The 16,825-nt window shown below is 43.8% G+C and overlaps 1 protein-coding gene across 1 annotated transcript; it reads left to right on the top strand.

The window, feature by feature from the left end:
* Positions 1 to 304: 304 nt before the first annotated feature.
* LOC121303463 (hippocalcin-like protein 4) lies at positions 305 to 15,329 on the top strand. Its single transcript, XM_041234192.1, has 4 exons — positions 305 to 504; positions 11,359 to 11,532; positions 11,894 to 12,109; positions 12,980 to 15,329. The coding sequence occupies exons 2-4, from the start codon at positions 11,371 to 11,373 to the stop codon at positions 13,175 to 13,177; spliced, it is 576 nt and encodes a 191-aa protein (XP_041090126.1). The 5' UTR covers positions 305 to 504; positions 11,359 to 11,370; the 3' UTR covers positions 13,178 to 15,329.
* Positions 15,330 to 16,825: the final 1,496 nt, after the last annotated feature.

Here is a 16,825-nt window from a genome sequence, read left to right as displayed (position 1 = left end):
CGCTTTACAATGGTATTGTAATTACAGCTTTTGTTTTATTAATTTAATAGCTTTGCATTTCTACCAAAAGGAAACATTCACTCCCGTCCCCTGCAGTCACAGCATAACAACACGGGCTGCTGCAAACAGCTATGCGCTGGGGAGCCTTTGATTAGACCGCCTCCTGTAACAGAATTATTAGCTGGCTAGACCAACCAATAGAAGGACACAAACCAGAGAACGATTTGCATAACCAGACTATATCCAATCGCTGCTCGCGGGGGCGGTTCCCATGTAAATGAGCTGGCGAAGGAGAGGCGGCGAGGCTCCATTCAGATTGCAGAGCGGAGGAGCGCATAGCGCTGGCACGATAGTGATCATTGCAGTGGGTAATACGCTTAACAAAGCGACTGGCTTCAAAGTGCTCATTATATCCGCTATTCAACAGCAAAGTACTGCTATATTACTCAGCTACGAGTTATCAAGTTTGGAACTAACAGTTTGACACAGATTGTGAATTCGTAGGTGAGTTGATTTAAATTATTATTATTATTATTATTATTATTATTATTATTATTATTATTATTATTATTATAACAGTGCTTATTAATGAAAACGGATAGCGTACATAATGGTAACTAAATAAAAAGGCTGTTTTGTAGTGCATTGTTATATAATTATTATTATTATTATTATTATTATTATTATTTATTATTATTATTATTATTATTATTATTATTATACGTGGAGCTCCTTGTAAAATACGTCTATTTCGTCTGGTCTGTCTTATTTGCATGATTTGCATTTTATCTGTCCGTCTGTCACTCTGTCTGTCTGTGCATAGATAGGACATTTCTGTTCAACACACAGGTATTCTATAGTGTGTGTGTGTGTGTGTGTGTGTGTGTGTGTGTGTGTGTGTGTGTGTGTGTGTGTGTGTGTGTGTGTGTGTGTGTGTGTACTATTTAGACATAGCATTATACATACATGTATGTATGTATGCATGCATGTATGTATGTCATTATGCAAGTGTCCACGTTTTTGAAAAAAAAAAAAACCAAAACTGCACAAAGCTCCCAGCAGAATCATGTCTGCAAACCTTCATTTTGACCTCAAAAAAGCAGCTGATTCAATAAAGTGGTGTTTTTTGTGTTGGGCGAACAGCACGATGCAATTTTGAAATGCAATATGCAATAGGATATTCCGTTCAGTGAACCAATACTCACATTGAGCGTCGCTCTCTACACCAAACACTGCAGCACTACAGTTTGTTGAACTGGGATCCAGAGAGCTGTTGGTCCTGCTTGCCACACTGGATGGGTTGTACATGGGGGGGGGGGGCTTCCTTACCCCACCATCCTGTATGCATTCATAAACATTAGTGATGGGAATCGTGAATACATGCAGCATACGCAATCAGGCATATTAAACGACATCTCGTTGAATCCATAGAACCATAAGATTCAACGCCTGAAGATCCTGAGATTCCAGAAGCTTGCAACAGCGATCCTTCAATTAAAACGCTAATGCACATGCTCACAAGTCACAGTGGAAGCAGGAAGGAGCTGCAGAGACTAGAGGCTGTGTTTGTTTACAGCGAGATGCAGGCAGCAAGGGGAGGGCCAGGGCAGGCAGAGCTGGAGAGGGGTGTTGTAATGAGGGGAGGCAAACGCAGCAACCAGCCTGACTTACATATGGAACTTAGCCGAAAGAGCTACTCCTTTAGCACCACCGGTACAGCTCTAGCTGGGTCCCTTGGTGTCTGAAAGGACTGAGTGCGCGTGAACTACACGCTAGCTACACCCTGTGGCTTCGCAATGTTACTGCACTTTCCTGGACCTGCTGTTATACTAGAAAGAGTGACGCATCAATATGATGGATCATAATGTTGAAATTAGCAGAAGGTAATAACACTTGGAGCAAATATGTGGTTGCTACCAGTCCTTGCATTTTCAGCAGGGTTTATGCTGTAGATATTACAGCAGTAATACCCTCTGTATTGGTGATTATTGATTGTTTTGGACCAAAGGGGAGAAAGAGGGAGGCCACCTGTAGACAGGATGAGATGGGGGGGGGGGGGTCATACTCCAGTTCTCGATGGTCGCAGGATCTTTTGGTTTTCATTCCAACTTAAGCTCTCAGTGAAGTTAATTGATCTAATTATTTGTTCAATTGGTCATATTTCATATTTTTCAAGGTCTTTTACAGTTGATGATTTAAAAAAAATGCACTTGATTCAAGATACACGACCTATGAATTCTGCTTAGCAGTTCAGCATCATTCGAAACATACAGATTCGCCTAGTCACTATGTCGTTGGATTTGAATGAATGCAAGAGAGTCCAATAAAAAAAAATCACTCTATTTCATATCATTTAACGCTACGTCCTTCAGCGCTTGCTGCCTATGTAAGGATAGGACTGTTGTACTGGGAGTACAACAAACATGTAACAGAGACAATGCAACATGAAGCAGCCTTAGAGTGCGACAGGAATGCACTGAAGAGATACATAAGAGAGCATACACTGGCAGCAAATCTCAGCAAGGGGAGGGCAGCCAGCCCTGGTAATGCAGTAACCTTGTGTTCATTGCTGAGTTTCAGTGCTAAATGCCTTTTCCTATTCTGGAAGGCGCGTGTGATTATGAGTCACGGTTTTGAAGGTGTCTGCATCAGGGAGCAGCGATGCCTGGGTCGTGACGTTCACAGGCTTGGTTTTCAGTTTGAAGATGCGCTGGGCGTTCGTGAAGGAATCTGAAACTGTACGACACTAAATAAGAAGCACTCAGCGCGTTTCTCCATGTTTGAAAGGCTGCCGTGTCATTTAGAGGAAAGGCCGGCGAAGCTTCTAAGTTTAGTTCGTAACAAGGCAATTGCTTCGCAGTGGTATTTAGGATGCATTCTGTACATACTGAGACACAAGCCTACCATGAATTCATTATGACTAGCGTTCATTAACAAATACAGGGTCAGTAGGAGTGTTAGCCAGTGAAGTGGCAGTGTCTCATTGGTGATGCAGTAGTGGACTTCGTAGGCTGGTATTGAGGGGGGCTTTTGTTTGAAAAGTTAATGGACTAAAATATTCAAGCACTGCCGTTCAGAAGTTCTCTTACATTGTTTTTTCCTCTTTCCGTATTACGCTCTGGTAACTGCTCTTTGTGTTATAGACTGGCCCATGATGTGGTTCCTAATAAAGTGGCCCGCTGTGCTGTCTGTTCTGGAGTGGGGTCACTTCTTGCCAGATGAACCAGTCCAGGGAATCATTGCTGGCTGTATTACAGCCATTGGGGAATACAAGACTGGTGTAAGAGGAGTTAACTACAGCAATTAATAAACCATTTGGAGGAATTACTGCCTAATTTATTAAGCATGGCCTCATCTGCATTAAACCCCTCACTATAAATGATGCATGTGCTCCGCTAGCCGTGCCCCACTGCAAGCACGGGGCTATCGGCATGGCATAGAATCAACATGCTACCAAACCACAGTGTTAAATCAGAATGGGTGTTGTTCACATTGTCAGTTTGGAGTGCTAACGTTATTAAGATAGGAAGCTCACCCAGGGGATCAGATGCTGGTTCTTTGAAAAAATCAGAACACAAGTTGTATTTATGTAATTTGATACATTGTAAATCAATATTGCTTCACAGAAAAAAAAGAAAAATCCTTCGTTTTGGCTGCGTCCTATTTTGAGGACATGCCTGTAATCAGAGCAGTGGAATCTCACGCCGGCTATGAAGCCGAACTCATAGAAAATGTAGCTTTATCCCCACTGTGGGAAGGAAATACACCAAGACATTTATAATTTTTAGGGTTCAGTTTCTTATTTAATATTGAGGCATCATAAACGCATCTGAAGGGGTGTATTTGCAGAGTGAACAGCTGCATTTAGACTTCTGCAGTTAACAGAATCAGAGGAAGTGATCATAAAAATATAGTTAAAGAGAACATTGAAATAGCAGGTAGATGCTGCCAGTCAAAAATGCTCCAAAAAAAATGACAAAGTAGCCTGAGCTCAAACGAGGGCAAAGCCTAAATCGTTATTCAGTTCTGTTTCTGCAGGATGTTTACAAAGTCCTTTTGTTTTCTTCTGATGTATCTGTCCTGGGATTTAAACATCCATCCAGAGACACAAATAACAAATCCTGCACGAGGCTCTCAGAGCTATTTTTTCCAAATCATCATTAGCACATTTTATTTTGTGAATGGAAAAAAAGTCAATTACTTAATTCAGGCATCTGAATCAAATGTCTTTTCTCCTAGTTTTATTGAGTGTCAGAGGCAATTGTGCTAATGACAAATTGGAGAAAATAGCTTTGAGAACTTTTTTCCAACTTCAGTTGCACAGTTATCAGAAGAGCAGTACAAATAGTTGTGATTTTTTTTCCTTCCTGTACTCTTGTTCCAGGACATGCTTGTGTTCCTTACAGTATCAGCCTCTCTACTAAAACATTACTTCTGTCCTTCTGTGCACTGAAAGCTTTGTCCGGTTTGTTTACATTCCCCAGCGGTAGTTTCAGCTGCAGACACACATGTCGTACCCCCCCCCCCGCATCCTTTTTGCTAGATTTTCTGTGACCTACTACTACATACAGCAGAGGGAGGTTATGAATGTCATCTGCAAACTCTGCAGAGCTTATTAAATGTGTAATATATTTAACTGGATCATACTAAACGACACCGCTTTTGACTCGTTTGCAGCTCATCTCAAGGTCTGCAGAGGAACATAGCAAGCTGATATGAGAAGCTCCACCTTGTAGCGATCTCTCTCTCTCTCTCTCTCTCTCTCTCTCTCTCTCTCTCTCTCTCTCTCTCTCGCTCTCCTCCGAGCAGAATGAATGCATTGCTATAGAAACCGTGCTTGCTGCGGCACGTTGAGTTTAATTTACAATGTTGCATCGAGGAGGGGCCCTCCGCCTGCTGCTGCTCGTGATGGCACTAAAAGGAGTGAGGGATTTGCAGCAGGAGACTGGAGTCGGGAAGACAAGGGCTCAGCCTGGCATTCCTAGAGTCAGAGCATCTTCTTATTAGTCTTGTATAGCATAGACCATCAGCTTTGCAAAGCGCACGTCTCATGGTGGACTGCAGCACTCTGCTCTCAAACAGTATGAGCGCAGTATTAAATACCGTACAAGGTTCAGTGTAGCTTTACTGATCGCCAATTGTGTTTCCATTGCTGGTGCAAGCTGTGGTCTGCTTCTCTGATTATCTAGGTGTTTGATGGTATCCCACTGTTTTTTTTTCAGCCTTTCTCTAAGGGCAGAGTGTTCTGTCTTTGGGGATTATGCAGCTGTGAACCAGTTTTTACTAAAACCAAGTTAATTGGGCTGCTGTGCACACTGATGCATTGTTGAGATCAATTATTAAACAGTGGTTGGCAGATGTTATTAAGACAATTCCAAATCCCTTTATCTGTGACACAGAGGGTTAGTCTGCCCTGGCTGAAATGTGTGCATGCAATGCAAAGTTGGTCTTGGCCAGTCCTCAGATAAGAGGCCTCCATGGACAGTAAGGTGCTGCAGATTGCCAGTGTAGTCGATTATCATTTCAGGACCTGCTCTTCTGCTCCAGTTGCCTGCCTCAGCACCACTGGCTAGGTCAGCCAAAGTGTTATTATCTTAGCAATAAGACAATATTCTTATGAATTTAAATCGCAAACCCACCACAGCTGTTACGAAACCCAAACCACCTAAGAGCCCTGTGACCCTTTCTCTTGCCAGGACTTTACACTTTAATGAGTGTTGAAAGCTTGTAAACGGTCTGTCTTTGGAACCTACAGTATGAGTCACATTCAATATGATTCATCCTCTTCGCTCAAGAGTAACAAAGGGGGCTGCATGGCTGAATCACAGCCTCACCTGTTTACAGAAATGCAAGCCATGTTGTTACCCAGCAGGAGAACATTCTCCGTAGCCAGTCCATCTGTCGCCGTGGCAACGGCTTGCACTTGAAGGCTGGATAAAGAGCTGGGTGGGAAAATGTTCCAGCACTGCATAGGTTATGTGTTGCTGCATGGATCTGTGTGAGAAAACCGAGTGTTGAGTTTAAACAGACTTCTCTTTGATTCTTTAAGGGTTAACAGTAATAAATATCAAAAAAAATAATAATGCCGTCAACGGGCCGATAAAATGTTTAGATTTAATAGGCTGGCCTTACTACTGAAGGTAGAAAAAATCTGTCAGAGATGTTATTTTAATTCTCGTCTGTGCAAGCTGTTTTTTTTAAATCACGCTGCGTCCCGGCTTTTCGGAGCATCTATAAAAAGCACTGTCCCAGCAGAGACACTGAGATCATTTTATATTCCTACCTAGCAGACCAAGCACAGCCTTTCTTGATCCTAAAAACAGCCACAGCTGCACACCTTCTCAAACGTGCTCCCAGCAGACGCGCTTGCTTTTCCCGTGGCTGAACCCTGCAAGCCCCGAGTGACGCTCTGCTTTGTCAGCCATGCACTGCCTCCTCCATCTCTGCCTCGGCTTCCACGCCCTGGAAGGAGTGCCACTCTGGGTTTTAACATCCTTACCTCTTATTAGCACTGGCACTGTTAACGCTGCCCCCTGACCTTGGCTTCAGTTCGCTGTGGCACATGACGTGAGATTGGAATATGCATGTTAGTTCAAAGACAACGCTGTGGATGCAATGTTATTGCTGTTTCCTGCTAACCAGTTACTCACAATGGTCTAGCTGCAAGTCCCTAAATTCAAAGAGTTATTTCTTTCTGGTTTAGTGCTTTTGTGAGGTGCGTTATCGGCTTTCTGATAAAATTATGCTGATAACGATTTGGATTAAATTGACAGTAGCTTTGAGGTACTAATATGATGATCTGCATGGTTGTTTTTGAATTATTGCAGATCCTGAATTAAGATTAACAACAGGATTTTCAGAACAGTCAAAAGAGGAGCATTAAGAATGCTAGCAAAGCTAAGAAGAGGATGGACTGGAAAGTGCTGCTTACGCGTTCTTTACACATTTTCACTGATCGCTGGACCAGAATTAGGCTATAGCCTGCAATGCCCTTCCCTTCCACACCCCCTGCTCTACCTTCCTCATGCAGCACTGTGCAGGGTAGAAGAACAGGGAGGTTAATGACTCTTCCCAATATGATCTGCAGAAATCGGGGTCTACTCTACAGTTTCTTACTCCGAATCCCTTTAAAAACCACCTTCCGTTAGCTTTGCTAAAGTCTGTGCTAATCTAGTGAAAGGAAGACTGCATGGTTTCTGTGCACTCAACTAAATTCGTTAACACTCGCTTTTTTGTGACATCTATTGGACCCTATTCAATTGCAAGTGCTCCTTGTAAATGCACATTATATAATTATATTAGATGAATGCATTAATCAGATTACAAGTGCGGGTTGAAATGAAGGTACTGAAGGTGTTGTTATTAAGGGGTTTAGGCACTTGTTGGTATTAAAGTTGAGCTGTGTGAAAACTGCTGTGCTTTGAACATGTGCACCACAGGCAAATATGTGTTTAAAATCAACCTCAGACCATGCCCATATATTTGGTGCAAATTTAACCCTTTCATGGATATACAAAAACTTCTTGTGGTTTTGCAAATGCATGATGACCTCATATGAGTGTTTGTGTTGCTATCGGCTGACAGAGCTGGGCAGAGCTCTGCGCTCTCCTGGCTTTTCGGTGCTGTTTCACACCAGTCTGCCTTTGACGAGCTGGGAGTCAAAGAGGTGGCAGAAACTCATAACAGCAGCAAAATGAAATGCCAGAGGCTTTTAGTCTTAACTGGGACCCCGGGACAGTAAAGATGAGCAGTGATTGTCATCCCCCTTCCCCCATCCCGTCTCTCTGTCTCTCGCTCTCCCTCCCTCTCTCGCTTCAGGCAGCGGAACTAATCTTCTCTGATGCGTCTGCAGGGACAGGCAGCCCGCAGTCTTCTCAATGTTATTGCTGCACTGAAGGAACATTCCCTGAACCTCCTGGCCAGTGTTTTTGTTTTCTTTTATTTCTGGAGAGCAGGTGGCTGCAGAGGTACTGTAACTCATGCACAGGACTTGCTCCTTCGTTACTTTTCACTGGTCCTTTAGCACTGTCTGCGTTTCAAGAAATGATGGCAAAACTACAAAGTTCCCATTCACATTTACCATGCTAAACTGCAACAGAGGCTGTCCAAGTCTCAGACTCACATTGTGCAGCTTCACACCTTCTTGAGCCAGGGAAAGAAATAGGTATGTCCTCCTTTGATCATACATACTTCAGTTGCATAGTGATCAGCAGAGTAGCGAAATCTTATGAATGCTGAGGAGAGAAAGGGGTTTGATTCGAGTCCGTTGTGTTGCTGTTGTTTGCAGTTTGCTAAAATAACACAGGGTGATAAACTGAAATTAATATGGCATTTTAGGCTATTTATTTAAAATCAGTAGAATATCTCTTTCAGAGGAAATGCTTGATTTACCCATACCGCAGTTTCACTGAAAGTAGGACGTTATGAAATTAGAACATTTGGAAAATAAAACCTGATGAAACTGAACAGGATCGGTACGGAGGAAAGGGCAGTCATTTAATCTTTTATAATTGAAGAAAATGTATTAATGATGAAAAGTTCAACTCTCCGATGATCAGGGGAGAAGTGTAAATGGGGCAGGAAAACTGATTTCAAATTTTTTTTTTTTTTTAAATATGCAGAGGACCTCACCCTCTCCATCTTTCATTTAGCTTCAACAAGGGATGATAAACTTCAAGAGAACGGCAAGAAATGAAAACCCTGACCCCGGCAGCCCAGTCAACAGCCACGCCCCTCGTTGCTAAGCAGTTTATCTCACAAGGTTACAGTTTCCTGTTTTGAATCCAGGAAAGAGTGAAAAAGAAAACAAGCGTTATGGTTCACCTCAATTGGGGAACAGCTCAGTTTGTGCTGCCAGGCACCACGTTCCCATCTGAACCACGTCCCCTTTTCCTGACAAATCCGTGATACTAAAAGTAAGGGGAGATCACTGGGTGCCACCAGACTGGATTTCTTCTGCAGTGATCGGCAGTCCACAGGCATGCCAGCTGCATTCAAATCCATGCAGACAGACAGACTGACAGACAGACAGGCAGAAAGCAGCAACAACAACACACTAAGTTGACAGTCTGTGTGTCCTTATTGTTTTTTTTTCTCAGTTATAGATGAATGGCGTAGAGGAAGTCCAGACTGGTGCATTGCTTGGTGCATTTGGCAACTTCATCAAAATTCATCTGGCAGAGGGGGGGGGGGGGGGGGAATATATATATATATATATATATATATATATGTACATATAATGTAGTCATTCACGGTGTCGCTTTTTGAAAACGCGTCAAGCTTAAAAGAAATGTAAAGCTGTTGGCTGGCAGAAGTAAAACATATTGCGTGCCAGTATATTGGAATGTATTTTTCTGTTTTATTTCCATTGGGGAATGATGATACAGTTTGACAGTTTGTGGAGCAGCTGAGTCACGACTTGTGCTGGCGCTGTGAGAGTGCAGCCCGGGTAATAAAGCTGCTGGAAGGTGAATCAGAAGTCTTGCCTCATTACACATTTCACAGGAGGCTGTGGGGATTGTGCACTTCACTGCAGGCTTTTGTTAAAGGGGCAGGCAGGCAGGCAGGTCACCCTCAACACTGAGGGACACTCAACCCTCCCAGGGTCCCTGGGAAAGGGGCTCATTGAACAGGGGGAAAGGGGGGTGTCCCTCTTTTGGCTGCTAGCAAACCTGTTTCCTATTTTAAAGATATGATTCATTGTGTATTGGTGAGCAGCGGTACTGCCTTACGTTTCCTATCATACATTTTCTCTCTTGAGCTCCTTTATCATTACGCACGCTGCAGCTGTTTGTCTGTGGAATCGACACCTTTCAAAAAAAGCAGGTAAGGTGTTAATGCGCTACATGGATGCTTGTAGTCCAGCAAACGGTTATCAATTGAGCTGTAAGTGTGAGCAACGGTTGGTATGAACACCTACTCTCCCTGTCTCATTGTGCCTTTTAACAAACTACCACCAGTCCATCATGAATTATTATTATTATTATTATTATTATTATTATTATTATTATTATTATTATTATTATTACCTTCTTTTCAATATTTTATTTGCTTTTTTTCCATCTCCCGCTATGGTGTGCACAGCGCTATAACATGCCCTCGTGCACTTACACATTCCTCAAATAACAACTGTCCATTTACACCTCTCTTTCACAGGGAGGGGCTAAATACCCCATCCACTGTGTAAAAACCCTTGTTACAATGATGAAGGCTGCGGACGCAGAGCCTGTCTATATATAGCTATAGATGAACCAGATTTGGTAACTTCTGATACAAGCATATGTGGTCTCCACCCCCTAATGACAACGTGTGGCGCTCTCGTGATGTTCCTGTGAAAAGGAATGAGCTGGCTATTGCACGTACTAGACAGTGGCCTTGTGTAGGAATGAACAGGTCAATTACAGAAAGGCAGTGCCCGTCACATAGGGCAGGATAAAGAAAATAGGGTGAAATGTGACTTATGCGTAGATTTACCATAAGACCTGTATTAGCAGACAATAAAAACCTACCAGACTGGGTTTCATGAATGGCTGTTTGAGCTTTGCATTCCACCAGTCCAGCCAGCTTGCAAACCCCTTGAACGGATTTCTTGTTCTCTTCAATGCAGTGGCAGAGACACCTTGAACAGCCTTGTCTTCAGCATGCCACTAAGGATTTCATTCAGCTTCCAGGGGATAGGGGATGGCTAGTGTGTGCAGTGGCAGTGTCTCTTCAGTGCAGGCTGACACTATTTCAGAAGTGAGACAGAAACCTGCGGAGACCAAAAGCTTGGTGTCCTTCCCCCTTCAGCAGCTCCGCAGGGCATCTTGCAGTCCTGGTCCTGCGAGCCGCCTCGGAGCCTTCCCTCAAGAAAACGATTAATAAAGCACACTGCAGAGGAGGCAGCAGCGTGACAGGAGCAGGGAGTGGCGGCTTGTTGTTTTTCAGATTGCTGAATAGGTTTGAATGATTACCGTGTGAACAGGCGGGGGAGATTATATAGGGGTCCACACAGTTTTCAGTTGCTCCTTTGATTTCTTGTGCAAGCCCACGCGTCCGTGTCCCAGTATAAGCACTCCAGTGGTTGCAGGTGCAAGGCATGGGAGCTAAGATGTAATTTCGTATTGCTTTATAACAGCATGGTGGTCAGGTCAGGGTTTGGGTACACTGGCTATAGAGCTGTGAGGGGAGGCGCTTAACGTACTGTGTGTATCTGACCGCCAATGATACTGTTAATGGAAAATGAAATAATAACGTTAATACATTTCACTCTTAGTAATGTATGCTAAACAGTGTCAATTCCATTGGCTGTGTTGTGCAGAAATGTCTGTGGTTAACTTTTTCTTTTCCCTTTTCGCCTGTGTGTGTGTCTTTGTGCAGTTGTGTTGCGCGATGGGGAAACACAACAGCAAGCTGGCCCCGGAGGTTCTGGACGACCTGTCGAAGAGTACAGAGTTCAACGAGAGCGAGCTGAAGCAGTGGTACAAGGGCTTCCTGAAGGACTGTCCTACTGGCATCCTCAACCTGGAGGAGTTCCAGCAGCTCTACGTCAAGGTCAGAGCCCAGGGGCGAGAGCACAGAGCACAAAACACAGAGCACAGAACACCACAGAGCACAAAGCACAGAACACAGAACACAGAACACCACAGATCACAGAGCACAGAACACAGAGCACAGAATACAGAACACAGAGCACAAAACACAGAGTGTAGAACACAGCACAGAACACCACAGAACACAGAGCACAGAACACCACAGAACCACAGAACATCACACAACCACAGAACCACAGAACAAAGTCGCTACTACTGTGAAGTGATATCTAGGGTGTGACGGGATATGCTTCTCAATATAAGGTCTGATATCAAGCGCTACCCGCTGTACAGAGTGTCTGTGGCTTTTGTTTCCTCTCCAGTTCTTCCCGTACGGAGATGCCTCCAAGTTTGCACAACATGCCTTCCGGACGTTCGATAAGAACGGGGATGGGACCATAGACTTCCGGGAGTTCATTTGTGCCCTATCCATAACATCCCGGGGCAGCTTTGAGCAGAAACTCAACTGGGCCTTCAACATGTACGACCTGGATGGAGATGGCAAGATCACACGCATGGAGATGCTGGAGATCATTGAGGTGAGAGAAGATCATTGAGGTGAGGAGATCATTGAGGTGAGAGGAGATTATTGAGCTGACAGGAGATCATTGATGTGAAAGGAGATTATTGAGCTGAGAGGAGATCATTGAGGTGAGAGGAGATCATTGAGCTGAGAGGAGATCGTTGAGCTGAGAGGAGATCACTCAGTTGAGAGGAGATCATTGAGCTGAGAGGAGATCATTGAGTTGAGAGGAGATCATTGAGGTGAGAGATCATTGAGCTGAGAGGAGATCATTGAGTTGAGAGGAGATCATTGAGTTGAGAGGAGATTTAGGTGAGAGGACATCATTGAGCTGAGAGGAGATCATTGAGGTGAGAGATCATTGAGCTGAGAGGAGATCATTGAGTTGATAGGAGATCATTGAGGTGAGAGGAGATCATTGAGCTGAGAGGAGATCATTGAGCTGAGAGGAGATCATTGAGTTGAGAGGAGATCATTGAGTTGAGAGGAGATCATTGAGGTGAGAGGACATCATTGAGTTGAGAGGAGATCATTGAGGTGAGAGATTGTTGAGGTGAGAGGAGATCATTGAGCTGAGAGGAGATCATTGAGGTGAGAGATCATTGAGCTGAGAGGAGATCATTGAGCTGAGAGGAGATCATTGAGGTGAGAGGAGATCATTCTGATGAGGTGATCTCTTTAATTAACTCTATGCCATATCATGAAACCAAAGAATTAGGAAAAAAAGAAAGTCAAAATAACACTACAAAATGGTATGCTTGTGTACTTTTGAATCAGAGGGGTTTGATACCTTGACGCACGAAACATCAGGCCCATGTCTGGGCCAGTATTTCCTCACTTATCTCTGGTAAGTCTGGATGAAGGCAGCCCCTCTGTGTCTCTGCAGGCGATCTATAAGATGGTGGGCACGGTGATCATGATGCGCATGAATGAGGACGGGCTGACCCCGCAGCAACGCGTCGACAAGATCTTCAGCAAGATGGACAGGGATCACAACGACGAGATCACGCTCGAGGAGTTCAAGGAGGCAGCCAAGAGCGACCCCTCCATCGTGCTGCTGCTGCAGTGCGACATGCAGAAATAGATGAGAGAGAGGGAAGAGAGGGAGAAGGGAGAGGGGGAGAGAGACTAGCAGGGGTGTGCAGGGAGCAGCTTATCTCTTCATATTACTCGCCAGCTTCTGTACCGTAATGTTTTTACGGCTCCCCTCAGAGTTGTTTAGTTCATTTTTTAGCTCAGTTGGGATGGAGCCATCCTATCGCCCATGTTGGTCCGCAGGTAATAGTGTCCCCACCCAATCTTCTCTGTGCTGAGCAGAGCGTCCTTTTTAGAGGGAATATTGAATGTGGGTGCCATCTGTTTTTCCTTCTAACTAGAAAGGGATTAGCTGTCTAGAAAAGAAAGAAAGAAAGAAAGAAAGAAAGAAAGAAAGAAAGAAAGAAAGAAAGAAAGAAAGAAAGAAAGAAAGTGGAAGAGGGTGCTGCTCAGTAGCATTGTACTCTCTGCTGGGACTTTTACAATATATTTGAAATTAAAAGTTCTAATCCACAGGGAAGCAGTGAATAAAGGGTGAAATCCTAGGGACTTTGCCTTTAATATCTTTTTAATGCAAAAGAATACAAAGAAATGGGGATTTCTAGTCTTTGACCACTGTGTGTTTAAGTGCCAATGAAAAGTCTTTTTTTTTCCTGAGACATTCTAAACAAATTGATTGTATTTAGGGAAGTTTAGAGCTGTAGATTTTAAAATTCCCCGCATGCAGTAAAATAACTAACAGGAGTTCTGGCTGTTGAAGCCGTGACGCAGTCATTCCTAAACTACTCTGAAACCTGAGATTTAAAATAACTGGTGCAAACGCACATTCAAAATCCCAAGCAGATTTCACAGGTAAAATGTTGTGTTCATCTCGTCTGCACATCCCTGCTCTTAGCTGGCCCCTCCTCTCCCAGCTCTTATTAAACAGAATCTCAAAGGCAGACCAAACAAAGCTTTTTAATCCTGGGGCAACTCTGGTGAAAGTGCTCTAACCAGAAGCACTGGAGTTCCTTTAGATCTGTGACTCTGGAAACAAGTTACAGACTTCGTACTTCTTACATGAAAAACAGCCCAGGCAGAACTGCAGTAAATGAGCCTTGCATTGCAGTGCAGTACAGACTGCAGTTTAAAGCAACGGTCCGCCATACTTTTTTTTTAAATAAACAATGCACTGTTTTTAAGTATTTACAAATTATTCTGCTGTATTTTGTGCTAGCAGCCCCCCCTTAGTGGTGACATGCTTACACTGCAGCTCCCTGTATCTAATACCTATCCCTGTGGTGACATCACCAGTACCTGCACTACACTGTCTCCATGCAACCTATATAAACCCCAAGTGACAGCCGAGCCTGCACTGGGAGAGTCACACCAGACCAAGAAAATGGCGTGTTTAATGTATTTATTTATTTATCTATATATATTTATCTTTTTTATATATTTTAAGCTATATTGATCGACAGTAATCATTGAGTATGTAGTGAATATAGATAAAACATGCAATGTGATCCTTCATGGTTTTGTCAATGCACTAGCATGTGAAACAAGCAGCTGTGGGTCTCTAGCGCCTAGTAAAAGCACTGTACTGTACTATTCACCCAAAACTCTTTTGTAGTCTGCAGTTTCTGTTCAAATGTTGAATTAGGGTTGAGTAGAAATGATCAAAGTTTATATTAGTTAAGGCAAAGTGTAATAAAGCCTGTTGATACCATGGCATAGTTGTAAAGTCCAGAGAGGTGTGGCAAAGCATATTAGAATTCATAAACAAGGTATAAGCCTGGGGAAAACCGACATCGCTGTGCACATTTGCCACAGTATACTTTTATAAGGGAAAGTCTGCAAAAACGTGCTATTTGAGTTCAGTCTGAGCAAGCCATCGTACGATCAGCGGTACTAAAAAGACATTTAGTTATCCATCGAAAACATTTTGTACAATACCTTTCTTAAGCAATACGTTCCTTTGTGGTAGTGCTGGATTGTGAATCTCTATGGGGGACAATGTGCTGTGCTGCTGACAAGGGGTAGCTAGCGGGCAGCAAGTGAAGTGCAGCGTGACCGCTCTGCCCTGCAGCTGCACTGCTGCTTATTCCACTGGAATGCAATCCGCTTTTACTGCACTGAGGCTGCTGCAGTTCTTCATGTGTTCTGTCAATGTACATTTCTATACAGTATTTAACAGGTTGGATTACCAGGGAACCGGAGAGGGGGGGTGGGGGTGGGGGTCAGGGTGTGTGTGTGTGGTGTGTGGGGTGGGGTGGTGTGTGTGTGTGGGGTGGGGGGGGGGGGGGGGGGGGGGGGGGGGGGGGGGGGGGGTTGTGTGTGTGTGTGTGTGTGGTGTGTGGTGTGTGTGTGTGTGTGTGTGTGTTTCAGGGCTCTTAACACTCCAGCTCCACACACACACCCCCGCAGGACAGCAATCAAGAGAGAAAGCCATGTGGTTCCATGTCTGTGCAATATTCAGTTCTGCATTGTATACCTGTGCTGTAGATTGTATTATTATTATTATTATTATTATTATTATTATTATTATTGTATGGCTCTTAATACTAAGAGATGTGTAATTATTTTTAATACATAGAGGATTAAATATATGGATGTCAAAAGTTATATCTGAGTCTTTTTCTTATTTGTTGCAATAAAACACAAGCTTTCAAGACCACACATTGTTGGATAATGTAAACGAAGTGGACAGTCAACAATCTGTCTGTCCCTTTCTATGAATACCACTATAGAGGGCCGTGTTGCCTGTATTTACACCTGGGTTTCATACAATGCAGTCCAACTGCAGGTTCCCAGCGCTGACAGAGAGAGATTCAGTGATGGTGGAACAACACTAGATTTTGTGTGCAGTGCTTTAGGTTACCAGAAGAGGCCTCCCTTGCCGTACAAATAAAATAATGCAACCTGGAATCTTGTGCGGCTGGTTTCAGTGTCCTTGGCACAAGATGTCCCGGTTTGTTTGTTTTTTTGTTCTATGGCACGCTTTTAGAAGGTCCTCGCGATGCAGTCAGGCCAGGCTGGCAGGATGCAGTGGGTGCACAGAAGGTTCTTGTTTTCTTTACATTAACATTCAGAGTCACTTCCAGGGCTAGCTCTGCTGAATAGCACAGCAACAGCAAACAGCAAGGCGCACGGGGAAAGTGCCTCTCCACCTATCGATCCTCAGCGAGAGGCAAGAGGGGTGGGAGCCGCTGCTAAGCAACCAGCACTTACAGCGTCACTCACAAACACTTTGAACTTGTTCAATGGCAATCCTATTAGCAGCGCAGCTGGAGAGGGGAGCAGGAAATAGAGGCTTGAGGAGAGGGACTCTTGAACAGTAATACAAACAATTGGCTGATGTTGATGGCTTCTGCATTGGGAGCTAACGGAGATGTAAATAGCGCAGGTGTAAATAGTATTAACTTCTAATCCTCTCTCTTCACAAAACATTCTTCAAAACAGTCAGTAAGGCTTTGTGAATTGGGAACTGTGCTGCAGTGAAGTTCAATGGGGAAATGCATTGAGATTTCATTGAAATAAGTTATTTCATGTCTTCAGAAAGTGCATTTTGCAATACTGATCTGCTACTGGAAAGGTATGCTAATGAATTCCGAAGGGTCACACAGCACACAGTGCACTGGATGTGAAGGTGCACTAATCAAATCAACCTGTCACCTGCCAAATAAGCACATGACAGACAGCTGGCATTTCTGACCCC

This window comes from Polyodon spathula, chromosome 32 (genome assembly GCF_017654505.1).
Source record: "Polyodon spathula isolate WHYD16114869_AA chromosome 32, ASM1765450v1, whole genome shotgun sequence".
In the NCBI taxonomy this organism is placed as follows: domain Eukaryota; kingdom Metazoa; phylum Chordata; class Actinopteri; order Acipenseriformes; family Polyodontidae; genus Polyodon; species Polyodon spathula.
Note: the sequence above shows the minus strand (reverse complement) of the source record. Positions and strands in the feature narration are given on the sequence as shown.